At 37.8% G+C, this 27,468-nt stretch overlaps 1 protein-coding gene across 2 annotated transcripts in view; it reads left to right on the top strand.

Annotated features, from left to right (window-relative positions):
- Window positions 1–20,069: 20,069 nt before the first annotated feature.
- Window positions 20,070–27,468, top strand: part of FSHR (follicle stimulating hormone receptor) — a gene marked incomplete at both ends in the record, with an annotated part of 150,949 nt that continues 143,550 nt past the window's right edge. For both annotated transcript variants that reach the window (XM_079111628.1, XM_079111629.1), the window contains one exon: window positions 20,070–20,221. In XM_079111628.1, coding sequence (XP_078967754.1) covers window positions 20,070–20,221 — 152 coding nt within the window. The remainder of the gene's footprint in view (window positions 20,222–27,468) is intronic.

Consider the following 27,468-nt stretch of genomic DNA (forward strand, 5'->3'; position numbering starts at 1 on the left):
GGTATCTCTTCATTCTCTTTGATCTCTGTTCCTCTGTATGAGTGATGTCCATGTTGTACTGTTTGCATTTTGTTTTAATTGGAACTGATGCAACAGGTTCCTTCTTTATCCTCCTGCCTTGATCTTACTTCTCTCCAATTTAGCTTCTACATAGCTGCCAGAGCAATTTTCCAAAATAAATCTCATCAATCACTTATTTACTTCAAAGCACTCCAAAGTTCCCTATTGGCCATAAAACACAGATTCCTTGGCCAGGCATAAAATAATTTCATGATCTGGCTCATGCCTAACCTCTACAGAGTTACCTCTCACTACTCCTCTCAGTATATGTCCTATGATCTAATTCTAGAGATTTATTTACAGCTCTAAAATATTTCACATCATCTCTCTGGAATGTCCTGTCCTGTTTTTCAACATCACCAGTCCTTGAAGTTTTCCTTGACCATGTCATGGTACTACACAGTCTAGGTGAGATTTCATTTCTTTCTAATTTTCCTTTGTGCCCACCACTTTCCTTCATTATAACATCCTCATACAATGACTTGAATGGGTTTTGGACAAAGAAATTGATTCACTGTAAGTATTATGGGAATAAAGGATTTTTTTGTAGGAGTTTGATCTCACAAAACTATGAGAGGAGTGGAGGAAGAGAAAACCTTGAAAGGAGAGGTGGAGGATCACAAAAATAGTCATTACTCAGATGCCCTGTAATAAAAGTATGGGTAGATCCGTGAGAACATGGAAGGAAATCCAAGAAGTCACTGAAGTGGGACCACAAGCAGAAAGTGTCCTGAGAAGTCAATAGAAACTGTTTCTGGGGAAGAAGTTACCTCAGCAGAGCTGCAGTGTTCATAAGTCCCCACCCAAACACCTGTGGTGAGGCTAGTGCCACTGTCGGAAGACAACCTGGAGGAGTCATGGAGTTCAGAACAAGCTGGAGCCCATTCATTCCCTCTGCATTAACCATTTAAGAGACAACCGTGTGAGAACAATGAATTCTGCTTCATTTCTGTCAACCAAATCTCAAGTTCCTGTTTTGGAAAGCCAGTAGAGGTGGCTATGCTGGAAAATATAGTTCCCAGATTTGGCCAAGTTTACCTAACACAGTGCAACACACCGTGTTTGTACTCTAGACTGGGAGGTCAGAAGTCAGGGAATATGTTTTATCCATTTTAACCTATTCAGCATAATGCCCTGTGCGTAAGACATGGGGTGACTATGGAGGTCTCCTAGGACTGAGACAGGGGCAAAAGACAGGTAGTCAGTATAGATAGTAAAAGATCAGTTGGAAAGATGAGGGCTAATTATCAAAGAAAATAGGCTAGGTTGCTAACAACTCCGGAGCACCCCCACCACCAGGGCATCTATCCTCCCAACACAAGGAATTGTTAATGATTACCCCCCCAGGGCTGCTTTTTCCTGCCCTTGAGCACATACACAGGGTAGAAAGAGGAGGTGGGGTGGCAGAGAGGAAATCTGAGATCTATAAAAGAAATAAGACCACCCCCTCCCAGCTCTAGGCCCCCTTCTCTATGGAGAAGTCTATCTCTGTTTCTCTCTTAAATAAAATTTGCTTTCTACTCTTACTTTGGCATTTCTCATGTGTTTAATCTTCAACACTGGGAGAATGAGGCCCCAATTCTGATTTCCAAGCCCAGTATCAAGGATGAATGGAAGAGCCTTGATATGGCTGATTTGGATTTCGATTTTTAATCATTTTCACAGCATAGGGTGGAAATAGTGCTGTGAATTTGGGTTCAAAATTTCTCTTATGTCAAGACTGAATTCCAATGGCTAAAAGAATGTAGAAAGATTCTACTGTGGAGGCTAAATTTAATAATCTACATCAATATTTACTTGAAATTTACAGAAAATAGAGAAATGTTTTCTAAAATCAAATTTTCCCTTTACCTTTCATCCTATCAACATGTTCAGCTTCATTTTTGTTTTGGTTTCAGGGTAGTCATTCAGTTATTTTGTTCTTTGCTGCTGTATTTAGGATGCTGACAATAATGTATATAATGAAGGACCTTATTATGTTAACAGATTTATCTTGAGGTTAATTGTTCTTATCAGAAAATAAAAATGAGCTTGAAAGTACATCTGTTTTATGTTTTAAATCTGCCTCAAGAATGCCAAAGTTCCCCCTTATCTATTCTTACCTCAGAGAAGGAAAAACAAGTGTCATCAACACAAAGAGGAGAGTGAATTCAAACTTGTTAAGGATCCTCATAAAACATTGTGACTTCATTTTAATTCTACTATATCCTGAAATTACAATTTGTAAATTGTCGTTTTGATTTAAAAAAAAATCAATGAAATATTTAGTGGTAATAGAACACTTGGAGAAAAGAGAGTCACTACATCCTATCTGGTCAGCATTTTCCCATGACTACTCACCTCAAAATGAAGCCAGAATTAAAGACAGGCAGTTAGTATAGAATAGGTAATCTGGTTGAATCAAGAAAATGGAGGCCAGTCTGAGTCTGGGAAGTTGGAAACCACTCCTGGGAGATTGGAATGTTCATGTCTCCAGAGCCCTTTGTTACTACCCCTCCCAAAAAGGTTGTTAATGAAGCAACTCCTGAGCAGACAGAGAGCTACTGATCAATGCCCACTGGGCTGCAGCTCCCTTCCTGCCTAGCACTGCGCCTTGGCCCTTACATCTCCCCTGCTGGCCTCCTCCCCCACCACCCCACCCCCGCCATCCCCCAGCCTCTCCTGGTCCTAGTCATGGAGGCAGAAAGGAGAAAGATAAGTGGGGGAGAGAGCACAAGAACAAAGGAAACTTTAGTCTATAAAAGGGGCAGGGTGTTCTCACTTCTTAGAATACCAGAATACCAGCCATGGCCCCCTTCTCCCTCCCAGGAGAAGTCTGTGTTACTACCTTTAAATAAAACCTGCTTTATATACTTGCCTTGGCATGCTTCTCTAATGTTCAAACTTCAACATTTGAGGAAGCAGAACTCCAATAATCGGTGGTATCAAACATATAGCCTTCCACCGGCTGCTTTGGTTCTTCTTTGAGAAGTGAGTGATGGACACCTCAATTCTGCCATCTTTCATTCCCCCAGGTTGGTCAATGCAAAGACTTTAGCATGATACTTCCCTTCTTGTGTGCTTCCTGGATTCCTTGCAGGAACTTCCTTATTTGGTACTGTATTTCTGGTTTAATGAACTACTTAAAAAAAGTTTTGAAATGAAATTAATAGTTCCAGATTTTTAATTTTCTTTTATGAAATCAAAACTCTTATGTCTATAATGCTAGAAATAATTACCTCTTCCCTTCTGTCAGTTGCTATGGGGTGGTTTAATCCTCACATTCTTAAACTGGAGGAAATGGCATTTTGCCAAAGGAAAACATGAAGTTGTGGAGTAAAAAATGGCACATCTTTTCTTCTTTGCACAGAACTCTTACTAAAAATATGTTTGAGATATTTGATAGTAAAGTAAATGTGACTGCATTGTAAAGTAGAACGTAAAATTTGCATGCATGCATGCATAATATAAGAGACTCCATAGAAATGGTGGCCTTCTTGGGGGATCTCTTTGGAAAACTCCCTCATTAGAGGAGTTTGATGGAAATTGTCAAGGAGACTCATCTCAGAGCAAGCATTATTTTTGGCATTAGTGATGAGAACTTTATATTTTAGACAAAAGAAAGTTGCTGTCATTCCAGACAGTTATAGGACTGGTAGCTACTATCTAAATTGATACTGTCAAGTTGCTCCAAGAAGCATTTTTATGTTTCTTTATTACCAGATGTAACAAAAGACAGCATGTCATTTGATCGATGATGCTGTCATAAATCAACACCTATTTGTCAGCTCAAAGAGAACAAATGACAAGAGGGTAAGGGATTGAAGAGAGGAGGGGCCTGGGTTGGAAGGTCACTGCCACATTGAAGATGTTGCTGAATCCTGTTGATTTAAAAACCACCTAGACTGTTCCCTGCCTCTCCCATTCCTTATCCCCACTCCTCATCTCCCTTCCTTCTTTTAGAAGTCAGAACAATAGTGTGGGATATTTTACAGATTCTTGCCAGGTTTTCTCTTAGGAGAAACTCTAATGTTTCTGGTTATGGTCCAATTTATAAATTTTAAACAGAAGAGTTAAAAGGCTCCTGAGAATAAGAAGTTCTTTAAATCCCATAAGTTAGATCAGTCCAAATGCACTAACTGTGACAGTAAGCAAAAGGTTTCCACATGTCACCCTGACACAGTAAATCAGAGCTGCCTTGGCTAAGTAACGGGTGGGTGAAGGTTGAAGGACTAAGTTGCCCAAATCCGTGACCTGACATCAGACAGGAGATAATCATTGCACGGCAAAGGAAGTTACTCCTTGCCCTGAACATGTTCTGTTCTGAATAACATGGTTCTGTCTCCATGTTTACTATATATCCTTTGGTCCCATGCTGGTAGGGTTGCCCTTAAGTCTGGGTGCCTGGGATTGTCCTAGCATAATTACTCCTAGGAGTGCCCTTTCACTCTTAAAATTGCCCTGGTTTACATGATAAGTTAAACTATTATTTTAAAAACCTCACTAAAAACTGGTATTAAAGTTGAGCTATTTTCAGCTAAGTGAGAACCACAGAAATAAAAATATAGCATTAATGTAGGTAATTTGGCCACAGTGAGGTTGGAATGATTCAGCAGGACTATCTGGCAGAAACAAATAAGGAATCCAGTCTTCTAGGGTCACCAAGGCAACACAGAGAAGGGCTCCTCTCCCCAGGAAGGTCGACTGAGCACAGCCCACAGAAGTCACTGTGCCAACCTGCCAGTCAACAGCTTTAGCTGCTGCTTCCCATCTCTCTCCCAGGCTGCCCTTGCTTTCCAGGATGGTGCTGCCTCTCAGTAGTGAGGTGCTAACTTTACCATTTTGGTTCTGGACTTTCACTTAAGAGCCATGGGACTTGGGGCACATTCACTTCACCTCTGTAAGCCTCAGTCTTTCCAGCTACAAAATGAGAATAATCAGATAATTATTCTGGAGGATTCTTAGAAGGATCAGAAATTACACAGCGAAGTATTTATCCTGAAGTCTAGCACAAAGTTAGCCCAAAGTAAGTAGAAGCAGTTTTATTCAAATACCTAAATTTGAATTCTGAACAGTTTAGCATGTGACTCTTCATATCTTATAAGTGGGTCCCTATTTTTATAGACTGGCTCTCATCTCTCCTAATAAATGGTAAACACTTGACAGCACAGCCTCCATTTTACATCCCAGCTTTGCTCACAGACCTAGTGCAAGGCACACAGGTCAATTGGTCAGCTATCTCCCAAGCCCAGTGAACACTGGTGCTCAGGGCCCTCCAGCAGGGCCCAGCACAGCACAGCACAGCACCAGGGTAGCTTTGGGTATCGCAGGGCAGGGGAGATACTATGAGGTAGAGGCAAAAGTCCCTGTGTGGAATCACAATAAATTATTCTTTGAAAGCAGTAAAATTTCGCTGCTTCTCTTTTCTTTAAACATGTTCATAAATACTAAAAGCTCAGTATTATTTTTCTTCATTCCAAAGAAAAGCAATAGAGAAGAGGCCTTGGATTTTCATCATGCAGCACAACATTGCTGACAATCATCACTCACACTTTCATTAGCAAAGACCCTGTCCTGAAATGCTGCTATGTTTCAAATACATGTACAAGTTGCATATATATGCATATTTAAAGTATTTTATTTAACTAAGGGTTTGATTAAGGAATCTAAGTGGGTGCAAGAAACAAAGAAGCTAGAAAATTGAAAATCTAGTTATCTCTACTGCTATGGAGACCACTTAAATCAGTTTCCTCAAGCACTAAGGCATACATGGTTTGCAACTAAGTATACACCTGTACTTTAATTCAATTATATTCCTACAAAGGAAAGAATGTCATCTGTTGTATTACACTGTCAAAAGTTAATGTGTGGGTTCCTCAGGGCAGCTTCCTACACATGAACTCCTAGGATTAGACCTCTTTGGTAGGCATGGGGTCTAGATTTATATTACTGTTAACATCACCACAAGCATTCCTGAGAACATTTGTTTGACTTGAATTTTCTGTGAAAATGTCCACAGTAAGCTACTGTTTACCAAAAACTCCTGTTTCACCTATTCCCACTGGCTCCTGGCATCTAGACACTTAAAGCATATGACCGTCACCTCACGACACCCCAATTCCCAAGCACACTCCCTTTCAATTTCTTCTTTCTCTGAAACCTAGAAAGTTGGGAATCAAACAATGACCCAAAGATCATTTTCTATGAATAAAATGTGATCCAGATTCACTCCATTTTATTTTTAAAGGGGACTGAGACTTTCTGTGTCCTTCTATGACACATTAAATAACACAAAAATTTTAAAATCCACTTCGTTCACTCAAAAGCAGCACCAAATTCCCGAAACAAACTTCCCAAAAAGCCTTCCTTCCACCCATTATTTGTCTTCATAGTAACATTTTTGTTGATACAAATTTGCCTGTATACTTTGTTATCTGAGGTGGTCAAGGACAAGTCCAGAAAGGCATATATTCATTCTGCCCGTGGTAAATTGACCTTGACTTCCCCAAGTCCTGAGTAGGAGAATGGATCCAAAGGGGAAATGCAGGTACATGTCATCAATGGCATAATTGTGGTGACTGGCTCAGCAGGGTCAGGGGCACAGAGGAACTGACCAAAGCTGTCTGCATACCCTTTCATCACATAAACTAGCTGGGAGGTTGTCCTCAAAAAGATTCACCCTCATAATGATGAGCTGGCTACTTCTTTCATGACAGCTGTGAGAGAATCATACATTGACACTAGGCTCTGTCATAGTGCCTTTTACTATTAATTTCAGTCTCTCTTCACAAGAACTTGGTAAGTTAAGTATTCACACCTCTATTCTGAGAAGAACCTGGCTTCTGGATGATTAGAGATATCCTAAGATCTCATAGTAGTAAGAAAAATATGACCAGAGCCCAGTTCTCCAAAATTCAGACTACTGCTCCTCCCTTTGCTGGTCTTAAGAGTGGGTATAATATGGATGATCAAGTGTGTGGTTCCTAAAGGATGCTCCTCTCAACCATCTCCCCACACTCTGAGTATTCATCAATTATTTTTCCTCAGCCTCTACTGCGATCGTCCACTCATCTCTGACACTCTTTCTGAGCCCCAAGACAGGACATACACACCAGGTGCATGTGTGTAGATAGTGCACTGCTCAGCCCAAGAGAGTTCATTAACATTACAGCCTACATTAACTGTTCCATTTCAGTATGAAAAAGGTGTGCCTTGGCCCATCAACCATGTGTGGCTGGTGATAGAACTGCTATGCTAGGCTTATATTTAACATCCTCCTATCTGTGTATAATCTCATCTCATCTTTATCATAAAAACAATAGAGGAAGAAAACATCAATAAAGTCCATGTGTAAAAAAAGTATATTGAAAACTAATCAACACTCTGATTCTGACAATAATGTAGATCAGTTGAAGTAGAAAGGAATTTGTTTCTTATTTAATAAATATAAACATGCAAAATAAGACTTTCTGAGTCTTATTTAAGCATCTAGGACTAATTCATAATGTTATAATTTTTAAAAGAGTACCTTACTTTACTTTTCCTCTTGGAGTAGCAGCATATTAGTAATTTAACAAACTATTAAAAGCTGAAAATGAATCTTCAACATTGTCATTGTCAGCATCTCAATTAGGTGGCCCTACTTGAACTTTGAAAAACAATAGGGAAAAAAAAAAAGGTAAAAATTACTTAGCATGAACAATGATGTCTTCTGAATGCTTGGATATTGTGATAAATTGTTGGTAAAAATGGTTGCAGTTATTTATATCTCTGTTTGCACAACACTTTGCAATGTGACATTGTGTTCCTACCATCAAGAGGTAGAATCTGTCTCCCCCATCCTCAGCCCTTGAGTCTTGTCTCTGGCCTTGTGACTTCATACAACCAATAGACCAGAGCAAATGTTCAGGTGTATGTTTTAGTCCGTCCTTTTGCTGCTGCAAACAAAAGACCTGACAAGAATAATTTTGGAGAAGGAAAAGTTTATTTGGATCTCAAGGTTTCAGAAGTCTCAGTTCATAGACAGCTGATTCCATTGCTATGGGCCCAAGATGAGACAGCATATCATGGCAGAAGAATGTTGTGGAGGACTACAGCTTGGCTCATGGAGAAGGAGCTCTGCCCACTGGAACAAAATATAACCCCCAAAGGAAGGCCTCCAGTGACCCATCTCTTGTACCCTACCTGCCTACGGTTACTACTTAGTTAATCCCTATCAGGGGATTCTTGAGCTAATTAGGTTAAGGCTCTCATAACCCAATCATTTCACCTCTAAACTTTCTGGCATTATCTTATATGTGAGTTTTTGGAGGACTCCTAATCTAAACCATAACAATGCACCAACACTGAATCTCCTGGACTATCACCATGTACATAGCACCAACCTGGCCTGCTAGGGATGTGCAGCAAGATAAGGGATCCAGGCTGAAGCCATCTTGCACCAGCCAGATCCCAACCCACCCAGCTCTGATCACAGACACATGAGTAACCCGGACAAGTCTCCTACTCAACTGAACCCAGACCAAATTACTGACCCTCAGAATAATGAATAAAACAGTGTTTGTTTTAAGACATAATAATTTGGTGTACTTTTTTAAGTATCAAAATCCAATATCTCAATACAAAAGAAAGAAACCTGCATCATCTTCTATTCTTTAAATTTAGTTTCCTTCTGACAGGAGAGTTCCTAGTACAAATGTTTCTACCTCAACTCATTTTTCAGTCCTACTTGCAAGATTTTTATCCTTTACATAGCTATTTCTCTACCGTTAGGACACCTTTATTCCCAGCCAAAGAGCATCCAGGTGTTCTTCCACCAAACTCAGAGGCATTATCATCACATGAATTCCCAACAAGGAAAAGAAAATTGGCTTGAAAATTAATTTTCAGATTTATTTATAAGCCTTTTCAAATTTCTGACCTATGACAAACCCTCCTTTGTGAAGAATTACACACAGGTTTGCGAGATAGTCCAAGTCCAAGAAATAAAATCTGTCTGAACAAACCACATTCCTCTTCCAGTTCAGCAGAGCAAAGCTGGGCTGCTGCCTCATTATTGAGATTTGAGATCTATGATGTTTGAGAAACTTTATGTCATCAGTTCACAAAGCTGAAATGGACCTTGATGCAGAATTCCTAAGAGACAGATTCCTAAGACTATCATAATCATAGTCATGATCACACCCCTAATGTTTGCATAGGTCTTGCTCTCTAGGAAATCAACGTGGAAGCTGAGTAACCTGAAGACAGCATCAAGTTGCTTATAAGGTGTCCTTTAATATAAGGAAGAACTGGCGGTGATTCAAAAGAAAGCTGTTCATAAAACAGAATAAATGGAAGGAAAGGCAAGGAAGGCAATTAGAGATAATACACAAAAAGGATCCCACTCAAAGGGGAGATTTACAGAAACAAAAAAGATCTGTATTCCACATATACTTTTCAACAGTGGATTGTTTAATTATAAAAAACTTAATTCAGGTTTATCACCTCTAATCTAATTTTTCACATCTAAGTGCTTTTTATAGTAGAGGGATTTTTTTCCTCTCTTTCTGTACCTAATGATCGTGACAAACATTGCTGCCTCAAGGGTTATGTGCACTGTTTAAAATTTGTTCTTACTAGTTATACATGACAGTAGAATGTATTTCAACATTATATTTTACATATGTTTTATATATATGGAATGTAACTACTCATTTTTCTGGTTGTACATGATGTAGAATTACAGTGGTCATATAATCACGTATTCACATAGGAAAATAATGTCTGATTCATTCTACTGTCTTTCCTATTTCCCCTCCCTTCCCTGCATTCATCTTTGTCTAATCCAAAGTACTTTTATTCTTCCCTGACCCCCCCACCCTCGCCCCACCATTGTGAACTACCATCTGCATATCAGAGAGAACATTAGCTTTTGGTTTTTTTGAAATTGGCTTATTTCACTTAGCATGATAGTCTCTAGTTCCATCCATTTACCAACAAATGCCATAATTTTATTTCTCTTTATGGGTTATGCCCACTTCTCTGACCATGGAATGAGTAGTGTTTCTCCTAACTATAAAAGAAGAATGTAACTCTTGAGAGCTGCTTCCAAGCCCTAGCACATATATTCTTACCCTAAAACACTTTCTGTCAGGCCAGACCCTCATAAAGCTCAGAGAGCTCACAATGGAGCTAAACACACAACTAAATCTGCAGTCACTAAAGCAAAACAGCCCAGGTTGGAGGTTATTCAAAAGTAAAGATTCAGATAATCTCTAGCACATGAAAGTCTAATTAGAAATGACTAAAGAATTTGGGGGTTGCCTAGACAAGTGAAAACATGGTTCAAGATGTACAAAATAACCAGTGATATGCAGGAACCAACCCCTACCAGCTCATATGAGCAGAATGAGAAATGGTCAAATGTTTTGAAGTTGGTGGCATCATTGAATGCTTGATGTAGGCTATCGTGAAAGAATTTATACCATGTAAACAAAACAAATGATATCAAATAAGAACTTTTTATTTAATTCACTGTACACAAATGGGGTACATCATTTTGTTTCCATGGTTGTACACAATGTAGATTCATACCATTTGTGTAATCATACATGTACATAGGGTAATGATGTTGGCCAACATCGTTCTTTTTTTTTGAGAAAAAAGGAAAAGAAGTTTTTATTGATTTGCTAGCAAATGAGAAAATGCAGCAGACTCACATCTCAAAGGCTGCAATTCTAACTGCCAGGGGGAATATATGGGTTTTTTTTCTTTCTTTCTTTTTTTTTTTGGGGGGGGGGGAGTGGGGGGGAGATTGGCAATTTTATTTTATTTTTTTTTCTTTATAGTTTTTTTTTGTCTACAATAAAAAAAACTATAAAGGAAAAAAAAACATCATTCTTAATGGAGAAAAACTATAAGCATTCCCTCTAAAAACTGGAACAAGACAGGGGTGCCCTCTTTCACCACTTCTATTCAATATGGTCCTTGAAACACTTGCCAGAGCAATTAGACAGACCAAAGAAATTAAAGGGATACAAATAGGAAAAGAAGAACTTAAGCTGTCACTATTTGCTGATGACATGATCCTATATTTAGAAGATCCAAAAAACTCCACTAGAAACTATTAGAACTAATAAATGAATTCAGCAAAGTAGCAAGATATAAAATCAATACACATAAATCTAATGCATTTTTATTCATAAGTGATGAATCCTCTGAAAGAGAAATTAGGAAAACCAGTTTATTCACAATAGCCTCAAAAAAAAAATTCTTAGAACTTTTTTTTTTCCTGAAGATTTGGTTGTCAAACATTTGCCACTATATCACTGAAATTAGCTGTCTTTTATTGTTTTAAGACTTTTCTTTGGACAGAGACTATTTTGAGTTATAAGCAATGCTTCTCAAAACTTTCCAATACAGTATTTACAGTATGAGAATAATCCAAACTCCTACAAACTCCATGATCAAAAGTGTCAGGGAGTGTAAGCAAACACTGAATAAATAAAACAATAAAATGATAATGACAGAACAAAAAAAAAACTGGATAATAATAAATACATGTTATGTAGTCACTGATTAAACTTTCAATTTCAAGATCATGTATTTTATTCAGAAGAGGAGTTAAAATGTTGATAAAATTACTTTTGTAGGCAAAAGATATATGTATATAATAAAAGCATAAATAAAAGGTAAAAATTTTAGTTACCATGAAAATTTATAAAGAGATTATATAATTTGTACAATGATAGAACAAAGTGGAATAAGAAAACAAAACAGAAAAGCAATAAAAGAAACAAACACAAAAAATTTGACAAATAAAAGATAAGAAAGGAGAAAAATGAAATGTAAAATTAGAACAAATAGAAAGCAAAATTGCATGGTAGAATAAAAGGAATACATGTCAATCAATAATTACAATAAAATGTAAATAACTAAGTTCATCAGTTAAAAGAATGAGATTTTAAGAGTGGATTAAAACAATATCCAGTTGATAAGTGGTTATAAAAATCATGCCTAAAACATAAAGACACAGAAAGGTTGAAAGCACAAACTAGGAAAAAAATTAAAGAAAAATATTCATAAAATGAAAAGCTGATATATCTATATTAAAGTCAGATAAAATAAAATCCAATGTAAAAGGCAACATTCTGAATAAAGTAAGGTACAACAAAAGATAGAAAATTTAATTTACCAGGCATATCATTCTAAACATGTTCTCCCCAAATAAAATAAACTTTAAATATATAAAGAAAAGTGAACATGACTATAGAAACAAAAATATCACTTGTGAAATTTTAGTAGAAATACCTCAATTATTTAAGCTAAATTTTAAATTTTAGTAAATATGTAGAAGATTTTAGGAAAATAATTAGTTGGATATATTGGGTAAATATAAAACCTGGCAACAAGAAAATAGAATATTTTTTCTTCTTAAGTTCACATTGAATATTTGCAAAATTAACTGCATCCTAAGTGATGAAATCTTTTAATATGTTTAGGGGAAAAAATAGCATCAACATAGACTACATTCTCTGTTCCTTGTACAATTAAATTAAAGGTTGATAGCAAAAAGATAGTAAAATACCTCTGCTATTTTAAATTTTAAAAGCACATATGTCAATCTGGGTGCCAAAGTAGTGAAATTAAGATAAACTCAGAATTAAATCATAATGAAAGGTTTACCTGTTAGTATTTGAAGAATAGAACTCAAACAAATCACAAATTTATAGTGTATATGTTAGAAAGGAAGAAAGACTAAAGACTTTAAGCTGACATTCATATAAGAGATTAAACAAAGAACAAAGAAAATTAAGGGAAAAAAAGACAAAATTTGTGGAAAGAAGTCAAAGTAGAATAAGAACATTAAAGGCAAATGTCGGAGGGATTAAAGATGGCGGCCTAGAGGGTGGCTGCATTTCATGTTGCTCCAGGACTCAGGATTCAAAAGAGGAGATATTGAGACACTTGGGACCAACTCAAAGCAGCCGGGTGACTCTCACCCGTTGGGAAGGCATCCCGGATGGGACATGGTCCCGGAACACAGGGAACTTTGTGAAGTAGAGCTGCCGGCAAAACACCCCTCCCCACGCTGGAGCAGTGAACGCAGACAACTGGGAGCGCCGTAAGGGAGGCCGCTCAGCACAGCGTTGGGACTCGGAGCAACCACTGGGGCTCCGGGGAGGAGTGGCGAGGAGAGCTGTGTGGACTCAGAACACCGGGGCCTGCCCTGAGGAGGAGGAGGAGGAACGTGGCCGCTTGGATTCGGAGTGACTGCACCAGAGCTACAGGCGGTTGCCAGAGGAGAAGCTGCGCGGCGAGCTGTTTGGACTCAGAACGACTGCTTCTGAACACCGGGGCCTGCCCTGAGGACGAGGAGGAGGAAGAGGAGCGTGGCCGCTTGGATTCGGAGTGACCACACCAGAGCTACAGGCGGTTGCCAGAGGAGGGGCTGCGTGGCGAGCTGTTTGGACTCAGACCACTTCTGAACACCGGGGCCTGCCCGGAGGACTAGGAGGAGGAGGAGGAGGAGCGCGGCGGGTCGTTTGGACTTGCAGTGACTGCATTAGCGCTCCAAGTGGCTGCTCAGAGGAGAAGGCGAGTGGTGAGTTGTTTGGACTTAAAGTGACAGAGACTCATCAAGGAAAGAAAATTTCAAACCAATATCCTTAATGAACATCGACGCAAAAATTCTCAACAAAATTTTAGCAAATCGCATACAAAAACATATTAAAAAGATAGTGCACCATGATCAAGTGGGTTTCATCCCAGGGATGCAAGGTTGGTTCAACATCAGGAAATCAATAAACGTAATTCACCATATTAATAGACTTAAAGTCAAGAATCACATGATTATTTCAATAGATGCAGAAAAAGCATTTGATAAAATACAGCACCCCTTCATGCTCAAAACACTAGAAAAAATAGGGATAGTGGGAACATTCCTTAACATTGTAAAGGCCATCTATGCTAAGCCCATGGCTAATATCATTCTAAATGGTGAAAAACTGAAAGCATTCCCCCTAAAAACTGGAACAAGGCAGGGATGCCCTCTTTCACCACTTCTATTCAACATCGTTCTTGAGACTCTGGCCAGAGCAATTAGACAAACCAAAGAAATTAAAGGGATACGAATTGGAAAAGAAGAACTCAAACTATCCCTGTTCGCTGATGACATGATTATATATTTAGAGGAACCTGGAAATTCCACCAGAAAACTCTTAGAACTCATAAGTGAATTCAGTAAAGTAGCAGGTTACAAGATCAATGCCCATAAATCCAACGCATTTTTATACATAAGTGATGAATCTTCAGAAAGAGAAATTAGGAAAACTACCCCATTCACAATAGCCTCGAAAAAAATAAAATACTTGGGAATCAATCTCACAAAAGAGGTGAAAGACCTCTACAAGGAGAACTATACAACACTAAAGAAAGAAATTAAAGAACACCTTAGAAGATGGAAAGATCTTGCATGTTCTTCGATAGGAAGAATTAATATTGTCAAAATGGCCATACTACCTAAAGTGCTATACAAATTCAATGCAATTCCAATTAAAATCCCAATGACATACCTTACAGAAATAGAGCAAGCAATTATGAAATTCATCTGGAAGAATAAGAAACCCAGAATAGCTAAAGCAATCCTTAGCAGGAAGAGTGAAACAGGGGGTATTGCAATACCAGATCTTCAACTCTACTACAAAGCAATAGTAACAAAAACGGCATGGTATTGATACCAAAATAGAAAGGTAGATCAATGGTATAGAATAGAGGACACGGACACAAACCCAAATAAATACAATTTTCTCATACTAGACAAAGGTGACAAAAATATGCAATGGAGAAAAGATAGCCTCTTCAACAAATGGTGCTGGGTAAACTGGAAATCCATATGCAACAGAATGAAACTAAACCCATATCTCTCACCATGCATGACACTAAACTCAAAATGGATTAAGGACCTCGGAATCAGACCAGAGACCCTGCATCTTATAGAAGAAAAAGTAGGTCCAAATCTTCACCTTCTTGGTCTAGGATCAGACTTCCTTAACAGGACTCCAATAGCACAAGAAATAAAAGCTAGAATCAACCACTGGGATAGATTCAAACTAAAAAGCTTTCTCTCGGCAAAGGAAACTATCAGCAATGTGAAGAAAGAGCCTACAGAGTGGGAGAATATCTTTGCCAATCATACTTCAGATAGAGCACTCATCTCCAGAATCTATAAAGAACTCAAAAAACTCTACTCCAAGAATTCAAATAATCCAGTCGACAAATGGGCTAAGGAAATGAATAGACACTTCACAGAAGAAGATCTACAAGCAATCAACAAACATATGGAAAAATGTTCAACATCTCTAGTAATAAGAGAAATGCAAATCAAAACCACCCTAAGATTCCATCTCACCCCAATTAGAATGGCGATTATCAAGAATATGAGCAACAACAGGTGTTGGCGAGGATGTGGGGAGAAAGGTACACTCATACATTGCTGGTGGGGCTGCAAATTAGTGCAGCCACTCTGGAAAGCAGTGTGGAGATTCCTTAGAAAACTTGGAATGGACCGTCCATTTGACCCGGCTATCCCACTCCTTGGCCTATACCCAAAGGACTTAAAATCAGCATACTACAGACATACAGCCACATCAATGTTCATAGCTGCTCAATTCACAATAGCCAGACTGTGGAACCAACCTGGATGCCCTTCAATTGATGAGTGGATAAAGAAACTGTGGTATATATATACAATGGAATATTACTCTGCCATGACGAATGATAAAATTATGGCATTTGCAGGCAAACGGATGAAATTGGAGAATATCATGCTAAGTGAGATCAGCCAATCTCAAAAAACTAAAGGACGAATGATCTCGCTGATAAGTGGATGAGGACATGTAATGGGGGGTAGGAGGGGTTAGCGTTAGGGTTAAGTTTAGGGTTAGGGAGGGTGGTAAGAATGGAGGAAGGAAGGACTGTATAGAGGGAAAAGGGGGGTGGGAGGGGTCGGGGGAAGGGAAAAAATAACAAAATGAATCAAACAATATTACTCTATGTAAATTTATGGTTACACAAATGGTATGCCTTACGCCATGTACAAACAGAGAAACAACATGTATCCCATTTGTTTACAATAAAAAAAATAAATAAATAAAATAAAATTGAATTAAAAAAAAAAAAGGCAAATGTCGGTTCATTGGAAGGACAAATACAATAAAGGAAATTTGATAGGGCTGATCAATAAAAAGAAACCAGACAGAATTAAACAACATTAGAAATAGTTTGGGAGAGATTTTAAAAGAAAATGCTAAATTTTATGACCAAATTTAAAACTTGAATAAAATGAAGAATTCCTAGAAAAATTGTAATAATGAATTTAAAAAGAAATAAAAGGTCTCTTCAATAACAATTTTAAAAGTTGAAATAATATTTAACTCTACAAATGCACATGTATGTGCAAACACACACACACACACACACCCACATACACACACACACACAAAACCAGGATTTAATGGTTTTACAGGCAATTAACAGTCATACTTTCAACAAATAGATTATTACAATCTAAAATAGTTTTTTTTTTTCTTTTGGAACAAAATTCAAGGGATTATTCTCCAACCCAGTTTACAAGACAAATATAACCTTGATAATAAGCCATATAAGGACAGCATGGGAAAGGAAAATTAGAAATCAAATTCCATATAATTATTCATTTCTAAATCCCCAAATTATTTATGAACATAGGTGCAAAAATCCTAAATAAAATATTAAATCAAATCTCTCACTGCATAAAATAACAATCACTCATAACCAAGTATGTTAATCCCAGGAATATGAGTAGGTGAATACAATAAAATTATTGTCATAAAGAAAAAAGAAAGAGAAGGAGAATAAATAAAAAGGGAGAAAAAGAGAGGGAAGGGATAGGAAGAGAAAGAGGGCAAAGGAGGAAAGGACATTGAAAGGAATTGAAAAGAAATAAATTTTCATTATACACACATACACATGGAATTATTTAGATGTTGAGATAGTCTACATAAAAAAATGAAACAAGATAATTGAATATAAGGATAAGTAGCCCACAATCAGTTGCATTTTTACATGACAATAAACAAAAATGTGACTTTAAATATTGATAACATTAACAACAGCATAAACATGTATATGTTATGTCTAGAAATAAGATATTAAGACATTTATGGATAAAAGTATAAAACATTATTGAATGACATCAAAGAAGGCCTATAAAAATATGGTGATACACCATATTGATATATAAAAGACTTAATATCTTAAAGGTGACAATCAATGTAAGTTCATCCAAATAAAATTGTGGTTTCTTTTCAAGAAGTTTAATAAGCTAATTCTAAAATTGTTTCATAAAGGTCCAAAATAGGTCAAATACTCCTATCCTATAAGAAATGGTAGAAGTATTTTCTTACTATATATTAATGCTTACCTTAAAGATCTAGTAATTGAGGACAGTATAACATTGGTGCATTATAGATAAAAAGACATGGAATATGAAAAAGCTTAGACACAAACCCATGCAAAATAGTTACTTGAGATATAAGAAAGTTAGTTTTATAAATTAAAGGAGAAAGGATAGTCTATTCAATAAATGGTTCTGGAACAAATTATTAATCCATATGGATAAAAACAATTTTTCTATTACATAAAAACTGAAATTGAGTCCCTGACTCACACCATACATAAATATCAATACCAACTAGATCAAAGACTAAAATTCACAGAGAAAAAAACTATAAAACTGTTAGAAGAAAATATAAGAGAATATTTTCATGATTTATGACCTCAGGATAAAGAAAAATTACAAGAGAATATAAACATAAATTGCAAAGTAGATCATACAGTAGTGAAGATTAATAACTACAGTTACCCAGAACAGCATGTCTGAGTCTTAGAAATGTCAATTAGTATAAAATGGCAAGTAGCAAGACTACTTAAAATATCATTTGTATAAAATCCAAGACCAATAAAAAATTAAACTATATAGATATATATATATATGTAGTTTGTACAATGTATGTATGTATATGTACATTTGGAGATACATACATTGGTGATAAAATAATTTTTAAAAATCAGACTAATGGTCACTTCTGGGCATAGAAACATTAAGAAGGGATAAGGGAGAATCTACTGAGTAGGTGCAACAGAATTGGTTATATCTTTTTACTCTTTTGTCTACAGTTGCTTATTATTATGCTTAATAAATTGCACGTTATACATATGATCTGATGTAGTGTTATTTATTTTTTTACTAGGAATTGAACTCAGGGGCATGCTACCACTGAGCTATATCCTCAGTCCTTTTTAATTTTATTTTTTATTTTGAGACAGGGTCTTACTAAGCTGCTCAGGCTGACCCAGAACTTCCAATTCTCCTGCCTCAGCCTCCTGAGTCACTAGGATTACAGTCATGTACCACTGCATCCAGCATGACATATATTTAAAAATAAAAATCTCAATAAAAAGAATATTTTAATTCATTATACAAAGACTAATTCAGCTATAATTGGAGCTTTCCAAAATTTAAGTGGGGGGTTTGTTGGGCAGAGGTATGTGTGTGGAGATTCAGTTGGTGATGTTTTTTCATGACTGGAGTTATTCTAGCACAAGTAAGAAATCCCTTTTGCATTGATACGAGTATTTTAAAATAAACTTAAGCATTAGTTGACCGATTGAATTAAGTCCAACATTCTCCATCTGAAAGACTAATTCCTTGGATCCATTGTTGAGTGAACTAATTTAACTGCTCATGCTAGCCAAAATTGTTAACAATATGGAGTCCATACTGATACTGTTCTTATCTTCCACTCCCAGAATTAGAATGAATCGGTTGTTTCCAGAAAAAGCTAGGGAGCAACTTCACCCCCCAAAATCACTTACTTCTGTTTTCCTCCTGATAATTTAATCCATTCAGGGAGACAGAAGTGGGGAATAGATATATATTTTTAGCACTTTCATGAGCCTCAATTTTGTGCAACTAATTATCTAAAGATGGTGTTGAAACTAATTTTAGCAGGTAATAAGCTGTAGGCATGATTTTAGAGAATTTCATGTCTTTTAATCTTCATAGATTCTGGAGTTGAAAGGAGAAAACCACTTTACTAAAAGCACTGCCAAATATCCCTCATATCCCTCACCATCAAGGAGATTACTAATGCCAAGGACAGCGTCAAACTGTCACTTACAGGAAATACTTTAAAGTTAAAAGTATAGATTTATACCATCAGCCCAAAAGTATAGATTTAATGAATTCATTTGTGCCAACTGCTAAAAGGCCCGGGCAATCTTCAGAGCCTAGAAATGAGAGAAGTCAAAAGTGACATGAGGGAGGAGTACAAGATCATGATGGTATTTACCAGTTCCCACCAGAAACAGCTCAGACCTTAGATCGCTCAGGTCAGATATCTCTGTAGAGAAGTACAGATCTGCCTGGGATTGCTAACTCTCCTATTTACATCTGAGTAATGCCATTAATTACAAAGAGAAAGAGGATCAATGACTCCCATCTAGAAAGTCTAGTTTTACATTAGATGGGCCAGAGGAAGAAGCTGATGCTGAAGACTGAAAACAAGCCCTGCCCCTCTTCCCATCAGTACCCCTTAGTGATGTGTCATTTTACAGTTGTGCCTTTTGGAGAGAAAGTCCATCATGTTGCTTTGTTGAGAAGAGAATGGTGACTAGCAGGGACACTTGTTCAGTGAAATAACACCAACTGTTCTCTAGATAGGCATCGAGGTTCTATTTGCTGTCTTCCTTGGGTCAAGGTATAAGAAACCCAATCTTAAAAGATAAGGGAATAGCTTATGTTGCCTTGGAAATCACTGCTGGCACACAGGAATTTTACTCAACTGGATGTGACCAAAAAAAAAAAAAGTATCCCTTGGCGGGTCACATGACCTCACAGGTTCTCAAGGCAGATCTCTGCTCAGAAGGACACTCTGTGGAGTCCCAGAAATCTGAGGCAGTTTCTTGCTGCTAGTGAAAGAAGGAAACAGGTGGATGGATAAATAAGTATGGCCTTGCTCCTGGTCTCTTTGCTGGCATTCCTGAGCTTGGGCTCCGGATGTTATCATCGTCTCTGTCACTGCTCTAACAAAGTTTTCCTCTGCCAAGACAGCAAGGTGACAGAGATTCCCTCCGACCTCCCCCGGAACGCAGTTGAACTGTGAGTATCAGCGGGAATAGCAGCACCGCCGGCATTTGTGTGTTGAGTACTATTATTATTTTCCCGTGAGGTGATATCGATTGGGCTGAAATATTTCTGCCCTGACCAAAGGCTTGAATAAAACAAACTCCCCCAGCCCAACACTCCTGCCTGCGGCTCTCCAAGGAGCTCTGGTGAGAGTTTGTATCAGGGAAGGGCGGTGTGGAAACCTGAATCCAAAGGCAAGGGAAGGGGTTATAGTCTTTTCTCGACACATTTACTATAAGGATCCATGTTCCCGTTAGTGGAACCAGAAAAGCAAAAATGAAAGCAAAGTGGAAAACTTAGGAGACCTAGAATTGGAGGCAGAAAGATGGCTGATGTAAGCAGAGTACACAGTGTGTCTCTCCTGAGGACAATGAATTCAAGAATGTCAGAGTCTCTGTCTTGAAGGCACCAGCAAATCATTCCTGCACTGAGATTTTGCTTCCTGGGGAAAAGCAGGAGAAAGAGAAGAAGGCATAAAGAAGGGAAGGAAAGAAGCAAGGAAGGAAGGCAGCAGAGAGGCAGGGAGAAATGCAGGATCATCTTTCATAAGCTGGGAAAATGTGATGCCAACTTTTAATTTTTATAGAACTATTTTAACAGGAAGTAGATCAATCTCCTAAAGCTGGGCACAACTTGAGACATCACCTTATTCTGCCTCTTCATCTTAGAAATTAGGAATCTACTGTCCAAACTCTCACAGTGAGTTGAGGCAGAACCCAAACTGAAAATCAGTCTCTTCAACTCAAAGCACTTCTTCCCCCAAGTGCCTGTGCCTGACTCCGTAAGATCACAATGAGGCAGGGCCATCTGATGATCTGCTTACTACTTCCTCTGGGAACCACAAGCGGTGATTCCTATTGTAGGCATCCTCAGTGCTTCTATCCCAAGGATTTTAAGCAGCAGCCACTATTTTGGATAGAGGTATGTTTCAACTTTTGTCCCCTAAAGCCGTTGATGACTTCTATTTTATTGAAGGAGGTGGGCATCTTTTCAGTTTACCAGTTGCCTTAACGACACTCAACGTGTTGGTGCCATATTTCAGATTTTCACTCAGGGACAAATGGTTACAACGTGGCTATCTGCCCACCACTTTCCCCTTGACATCCCCCAGTCTTCAGTTCCTATCCAGAGGCAGCTGCAGAGACAGGAAAAATAACTGGCCAGCTCTGTGTTTTGGCTTCGCCGCCTAGGATGAGACAGTTATTTCTGATCATGCTGAAGAGCATGCCTATGCACAAAGACTGTCTGACTTATTAGGTCATTCTAAACACAGAGAAGACCCACGGACCTGGTCTCCTGTAAGAAGTCACTTGCTCCTAAGTGGCTCTGAACAATTACTTAACCCCTTCTGAGTCCCAACTTCCTCACTTCTAAAGTGATTTTAATACAACCTGCTGGGTTGGATTGTTGTGAATGCTAAAAGATATAGATCCCCTCCTCCCCTACCCACTAGTCCCACCTCTCCTTGGCCTGCCCTACTTCTTCCAAGGTTTTCCTGTGGGCCAAGTGGTGCTATCCAGTTGCTAAAGCAAACAGCCACCACCAAATTTAAATGTAGAGTGATGCTCCTTTACCCACTAAAACTCCCTGTCTATCTGAAATCTCTTAACCAGAAAAGAGCATTTTTGTTTTATTTTGTTTCATTCCACATAGAAACATAGGAGAAAAAGAGGGAGGGAAGCAAGGATGGGCTGGAAGAAGGAAGGAAGGGAGGGAAGGAAGAAGGGAAAGGAGAGGGGAAGGAAAGAAAGGAAAATTCCACCACTCCACCCCCAAAACTCACAGTCAGTGTATGTGTATGATTGAGTGTAGAAGGATCAGGAGTATGCTTGTTTACCTTATACTGAGCACAAATAACCAAGGTACATCTCTGTCCAAGAACATTTTGCAGTTGAGGAAAGAAAGCATAAGGTTTTGAGATTTTATAGAAAGAGATTGTGGGAGAGTATTGGATAGAGCACCAGAAACAAATTTCATACTCCTAACACCTGACTCTGGGTCAGATGTTACCTTAGGTGTGTACAATAGAAGACAAAGCTGCCTAAAACTAGGAAGGGGTAAGGAAGTACTTGCCAGTTGTTGGCATTTTCCCCACCTGAGGAATGAGTATGTTTGAGAGCTCCAGGTACTAAAGGTTTCCCAGATGCCTAATCTTTAGAAGATTCTTTTGTCTGCATGCTCAGTAGGACTTGAGTTGGATGAACCTAGAGTCTGGCTTCACAATCTTCTTGGCAATGTATTTTGAGGGAAGGAAGAGAAATGTTGCTTTGACTATTAGAAAAAATAAGGAAAGCATTTGAGGATCATTTTAGTGCATTAATCACTAAAGAGTAGATTAAATGCCAAGTGAACTAGAACTCAACATTCTGTTACTATGAAAGAACAATTACTTTATTTTTCTTCCTTAAAAGGATTGGATCAGGGTTATCAGGAATGTTGGTAGAAGAGAGTTGAAAGGGCTGTTGAATTAGAAGTATTTGTAATTCACCAGGCAGTCTTACAAGTTTGGGTCTGGACTTTAATGATGATCCTGTCAGGTGCAGGTGGATGGAATATCTGGTTTTCATTGACTGCAGTTGCTTAATCCACCACCACAAAAAAGCTTTATTGTTACTCAGGCCCAACAGGAAAACAACTCCTATGTTTTACCACATATATTTTTATCCTATCATTCTGTATAAGCCATAGCAATTTCATTTCATTTCATATATCTGCCAGTTATCACCAAAGATTTCTATTACCCTATGATCTGCACATACTGGTAAGAACTCAGAGGCACCACCAACAAACAGGTGGATTCCATTTACCAAATGGCTCCTACTATTTGCTTTATACTTTATACATACCGCTTCATAAAATGTTCACAGTAGTACTGCAAATATGGCATTACAGACAGCTTTGTTTCTCAAATGAAGCAAACCAACATGAAAGTTGAATAACTTGGGCAAAGTCATCCCTGTGGCTCCTGGATAGCAGAACTGAGAACCAAACTTGAATTTGTGTTTATATTTCCTCTGCATGTCTTCTAGCTCTTCTTCTTCTGGGGCTCAGGGTGGGGGATGTCCTGGAGAGTTTGGACCAAAAGTCAGCTGTATGGGACATAGAGTCTCTTTTACAACTACTCTATCATGACAGCGTGGAGGAGCCCATAGACAACAGATAAATGAATGTGCATAGGGTGTGTTCCAGCAAAATTTACCTTAGGGACACTGAAATTTGGTTTTAATTTTCACATCACAAAAATTTATTCTTTTGATGTTTTCAACCACATTAAAAGGTAGAAAAGATTTTTAGCTGATGGGCCATAAAAAATCATAAGGCAAGCCAGATTTAGCCCACAGTCTATATGTCACTCACTTCTAGTTTAGGCTGTACTTGAGAGAATAGATTATTAATGGTAGCCTGAAACAACATGCAAATGGAGAGAACACTACACTGGGTGAATAGATCAGGAATTGGGCAGCTCAGAGTCAATATTCTCAGGTTATCCTTTAACTGGCTCTGACAAGTCAGAGATAGTAGAAAATAGCATCTAAATTCTGAGGGACCTGAATTTAAACCTAGGTTCTGCCATTAAGTCTTGGCTCTGTCTTCTGGGCTCTTGGTTGTATAATGGAAATTACATCATGTGCCTAACTCACAGAATTACCATGGGGACTAAATTAGACAATGTAGGCAAAACACTTTGCACAAAGTCTCTCATACTGTAGTTATTGTTGATAGTGATTGTGGTGCTGTTCTCATCTGTAAAATACTAGGCAAAAGCCACTTACCACATAGGGCTTTCATGAGGAGCAAATCAGTCAAGAGGTATGAGACTGCTTTGGAAAATTGATATAAAGATGTTTTTATAACTCTGAGATAGTTTGCAATCTTCCTCTTGCTTAAGAATAATCTTCTCTTCCCAGTTGGCTGGAGCACTTAACCTCCATGTACTTACTTTCTGAGTAAAAAAAAAAAGTGTATTTCTTAAGGTTGTCAATATTTGCCAAGAACTTAGGAAGCAGGTTCATTCAGCAAATTGTCAAAGGAGTTTTGATTTCTGACTTATTGCCAAAACTGCTTCAGCTGGAGGCAGTCAGTGACTCTAGAAAGGTCCTTTTCATCTTGTTTTATTCTTTCTGGAGTTAGAATTCCTATAATGAATGTAAAAACTCATTCTAAATCGAAAAATTTAAGTCAAGACAATTGTATATTTACAACCATCTTTTTATTCAGTAGGGTCAGATGACACCAAAGGAGAGAAGAGTCCACTGAGGGTCATTCTTGGCTTAGGGAGACTTGCACTGGGATTATATTGTAGGCTGCCTGTGTGGAACTCTTCTCACAGCACATTCTTATAGCTCTCTGCAATTCATGTTTGATAAGCACTTTGAATTATCTATCTTTTCCCCTTTTTGTTTTCTTTCTCTGCTTCCTATCCTTGTTGTGTTTTCTTGGTTTAGATAATTCTCCATACTCTACAACCCAAGATGATTATTTATTTAGGAACTTAAAAGTGTGTCTAGTATATAGTCTTTCCTTAATAGGCCCTTAATTCCGAGCAATGTGTCAGTGTTTTGTGCAAAAAGGGCCGCCAGTGAATTGTGTGATCTCCAAGTGAGAGAGTTTTTGGTGTTTGCAAACAGGCTTAATTGTGAAATGCTGTTCCTAAAAACATCTTTGGGGTTTAATATTCCACAGAACACCCTTTGGGAAAGACTGGTCAAAAGACTGCTATATCCAGCCTCAGAAAGAATCCCTTATAAAGTTTGAACCACAACCAGACCACTTTACTCCCCACTCAGTTCTCAAAAATAGCTAGAGATGGACCCACAAATGGGTTTTCATTGCTTTGTGCCTGAGAAGTAGCTGTTAGAGAATGTGCTGTATTCTTATAAAGAAGATGATTCTAAAGTATAGACTACAGCCATTAGGAACTAGCTGTAACTTGTTAACATCATGTTAAGTCTCAAATTTTTCCAGTCACATGTCTAATCATTTCACAAAATCCCTTCATATGACTGATAGCAAGAATTCTCTCTTTTCATTGCCATCATCTTGGCTTGGGTTTAGACCATCTAATTACCTCATAATTTATCTCCTTCCCACCAGTTCCTCTTTTCCAAACCAACCTGTACACCATCATTCCATTTCCTCCATAAAATACCCCTGCCACTATGTTCTGATGTCCTAGTTCAAAATCATTCCATAGCTCACCTTTATGATTTACCTCTCACTATTTTCCAGCAGGAATCTACTCCACAAGGCTGATGTGGACTTTCTAAGCACTGTGTGTGCATTTCTATCTCCCTGGATCTCTATGTTATGCTTCTTGATTGTGCTGTCCTCAGTTTCTTCTTTGCCTCTTGGAAAGCATATGTTAGTTACAATCTCATTCAAATTTTGTCTCTTTCATGACATCATCTCTTATCGCTGTCTTTACTTAATCTTGCATTCATCTGAACCCTGCTGCAGTTCATTTCACACTTAATCTTGCTTTGCATTTAATTTTTCATGTGTGTCTTATTTCTTCAACTGCAGCAAAAATTTTCTTTGTACTGTTTATTGTGCCTGGTTCAATGCAATGTATGTTTCAGGCTCTCAATTACGTGTAGAACAAATGATTTAATAAATCAGGGGGAATTACATCTGTTTATTTGCTTTGCTCCCAGTATTGAAGAAAAGATTTCTATAAAAGATGATTATTGTTCTCTCCTGCAGTGAACTACTATAGGATTTGATAGTTTTCTTGTTTTCCTTGCTTTTTTATGTGTTTGTTTTAAGAAAATGCCTGTGTTATTCCAGAATCTATTAATACATTCAGAAAGACAGAAACAAGTCTTCTAAGTTGAAAATTGAATATTCCATACTCTAGGCATGTCACTCGATTCTTTTGACTTAAATAATAGTACCTGTCTCTCTCTACCTAGCAAGAAAAAAAAATGAATGAAATTCCTTAAACAAAATCAATTTAAACCAGACAAAAATGTTCAAAAAATAATTTTTGCCAATTAGGATCCAAGCTCAAACCCTGAATGGTTTTCTACGTTCCCTAGATGCATTTTAATTGTGGTCATTCTCTGTGGTTATCAATACCAAAAACTCCACTGTACAGATTGCCATAGGTATCCAAGTCCAGACACGCCTACTGACATGTCTAGATACTCCTTTGAAAGAAACAAATAGCACTGTATTAATGCTAATGAACACATAATTCCTTTTCTTAATGCAAAATCCTCTACTTTAGTGAGAAATGATATGTCTATGTCCAACATTTAAAATTTAATTGGGCTGGGGGAAAGGGAGGTTTCTATTCCCCACAGAGGAATCAGGAAAAATGACGAAAGAAATAGCTGTAGAATGCAGTGCCTTGAAAAAGTAGCAATTACATTGTAAGGAAAGAATCTTTTAAAGTAGAAGATGAACTCTACCCTGAGAATTGGCTAAGAGCTATAATTTACAGAGTCATTATCAGCAATTGAAGAGTAGGGGTTTGAAAGTACAGAACTGCACTCACTTGGTAATGATAAAATCTCCTTGTTTACCTAAAGGTGCCCGCTGTCCTTCCTCATCCAAGTCCTCTACTAAAGAAACCTGAGCTTCAGAAGCAGGATATCATGAGAGAAAATAGGAAAATCATTTAACTTTTGATTATCCTTCTCCAAAGCCACTAATTGGGTTATCTAGTTACTGTGGTTGATTGGACTATACTTTTTTTTTAAGCTGTTGGATGTAGACTCTCCAATTTAGCTTTATTTAGACTAGATTCTAGTTTATATATCCCACAAGGTCAGCTAGGAAAGAGAGTAATTATTTTTAATTGCCTAGGATCTGATTATAATGAGATTTGGATGTTGGTTCTTAATCTGACCTCTCCCTAAAGTATCTCACTGTTTCATATCTCTGACCTGAACATGCCATTACCTTGATCTTTCATGTGGAATATGCCATCTGATCTGGAAAACTTCAAGGGGGGTTGCAAAAAAAAATTTGAAAAAGCCACCAAAACCTTGTCATGGACTTGAACTCAATTATATTTTAGTCTTACAAGGGACTCGAATCCACTCTTTCATGTCTTCTTCCACACCTCTTTCAGCAAGAGCCAACACAGAGCCATGCAGAACCCCATGTCAGAAATAAAGGAAAAGACACACTGCCTCCATAATGCCATGCTCAGTGAAAACCTCTAAAAATTAGGGATCCCAAAAGCTTAAGTTTCAACAAAGCATAAAGGTCAA

The sequence above is a fragment of the Sciurus vulgaris genome (assembly GCF_902686455.1).
Source record: "Sciurus vulgaris genome assembly, chromosome: 14".
Lineage (NCBI taxonomy): Eukaryota > Metazoa > Chordata > Mammalia > Rodentia > Sciuridae > Sciurus > Sciurus vulgaris.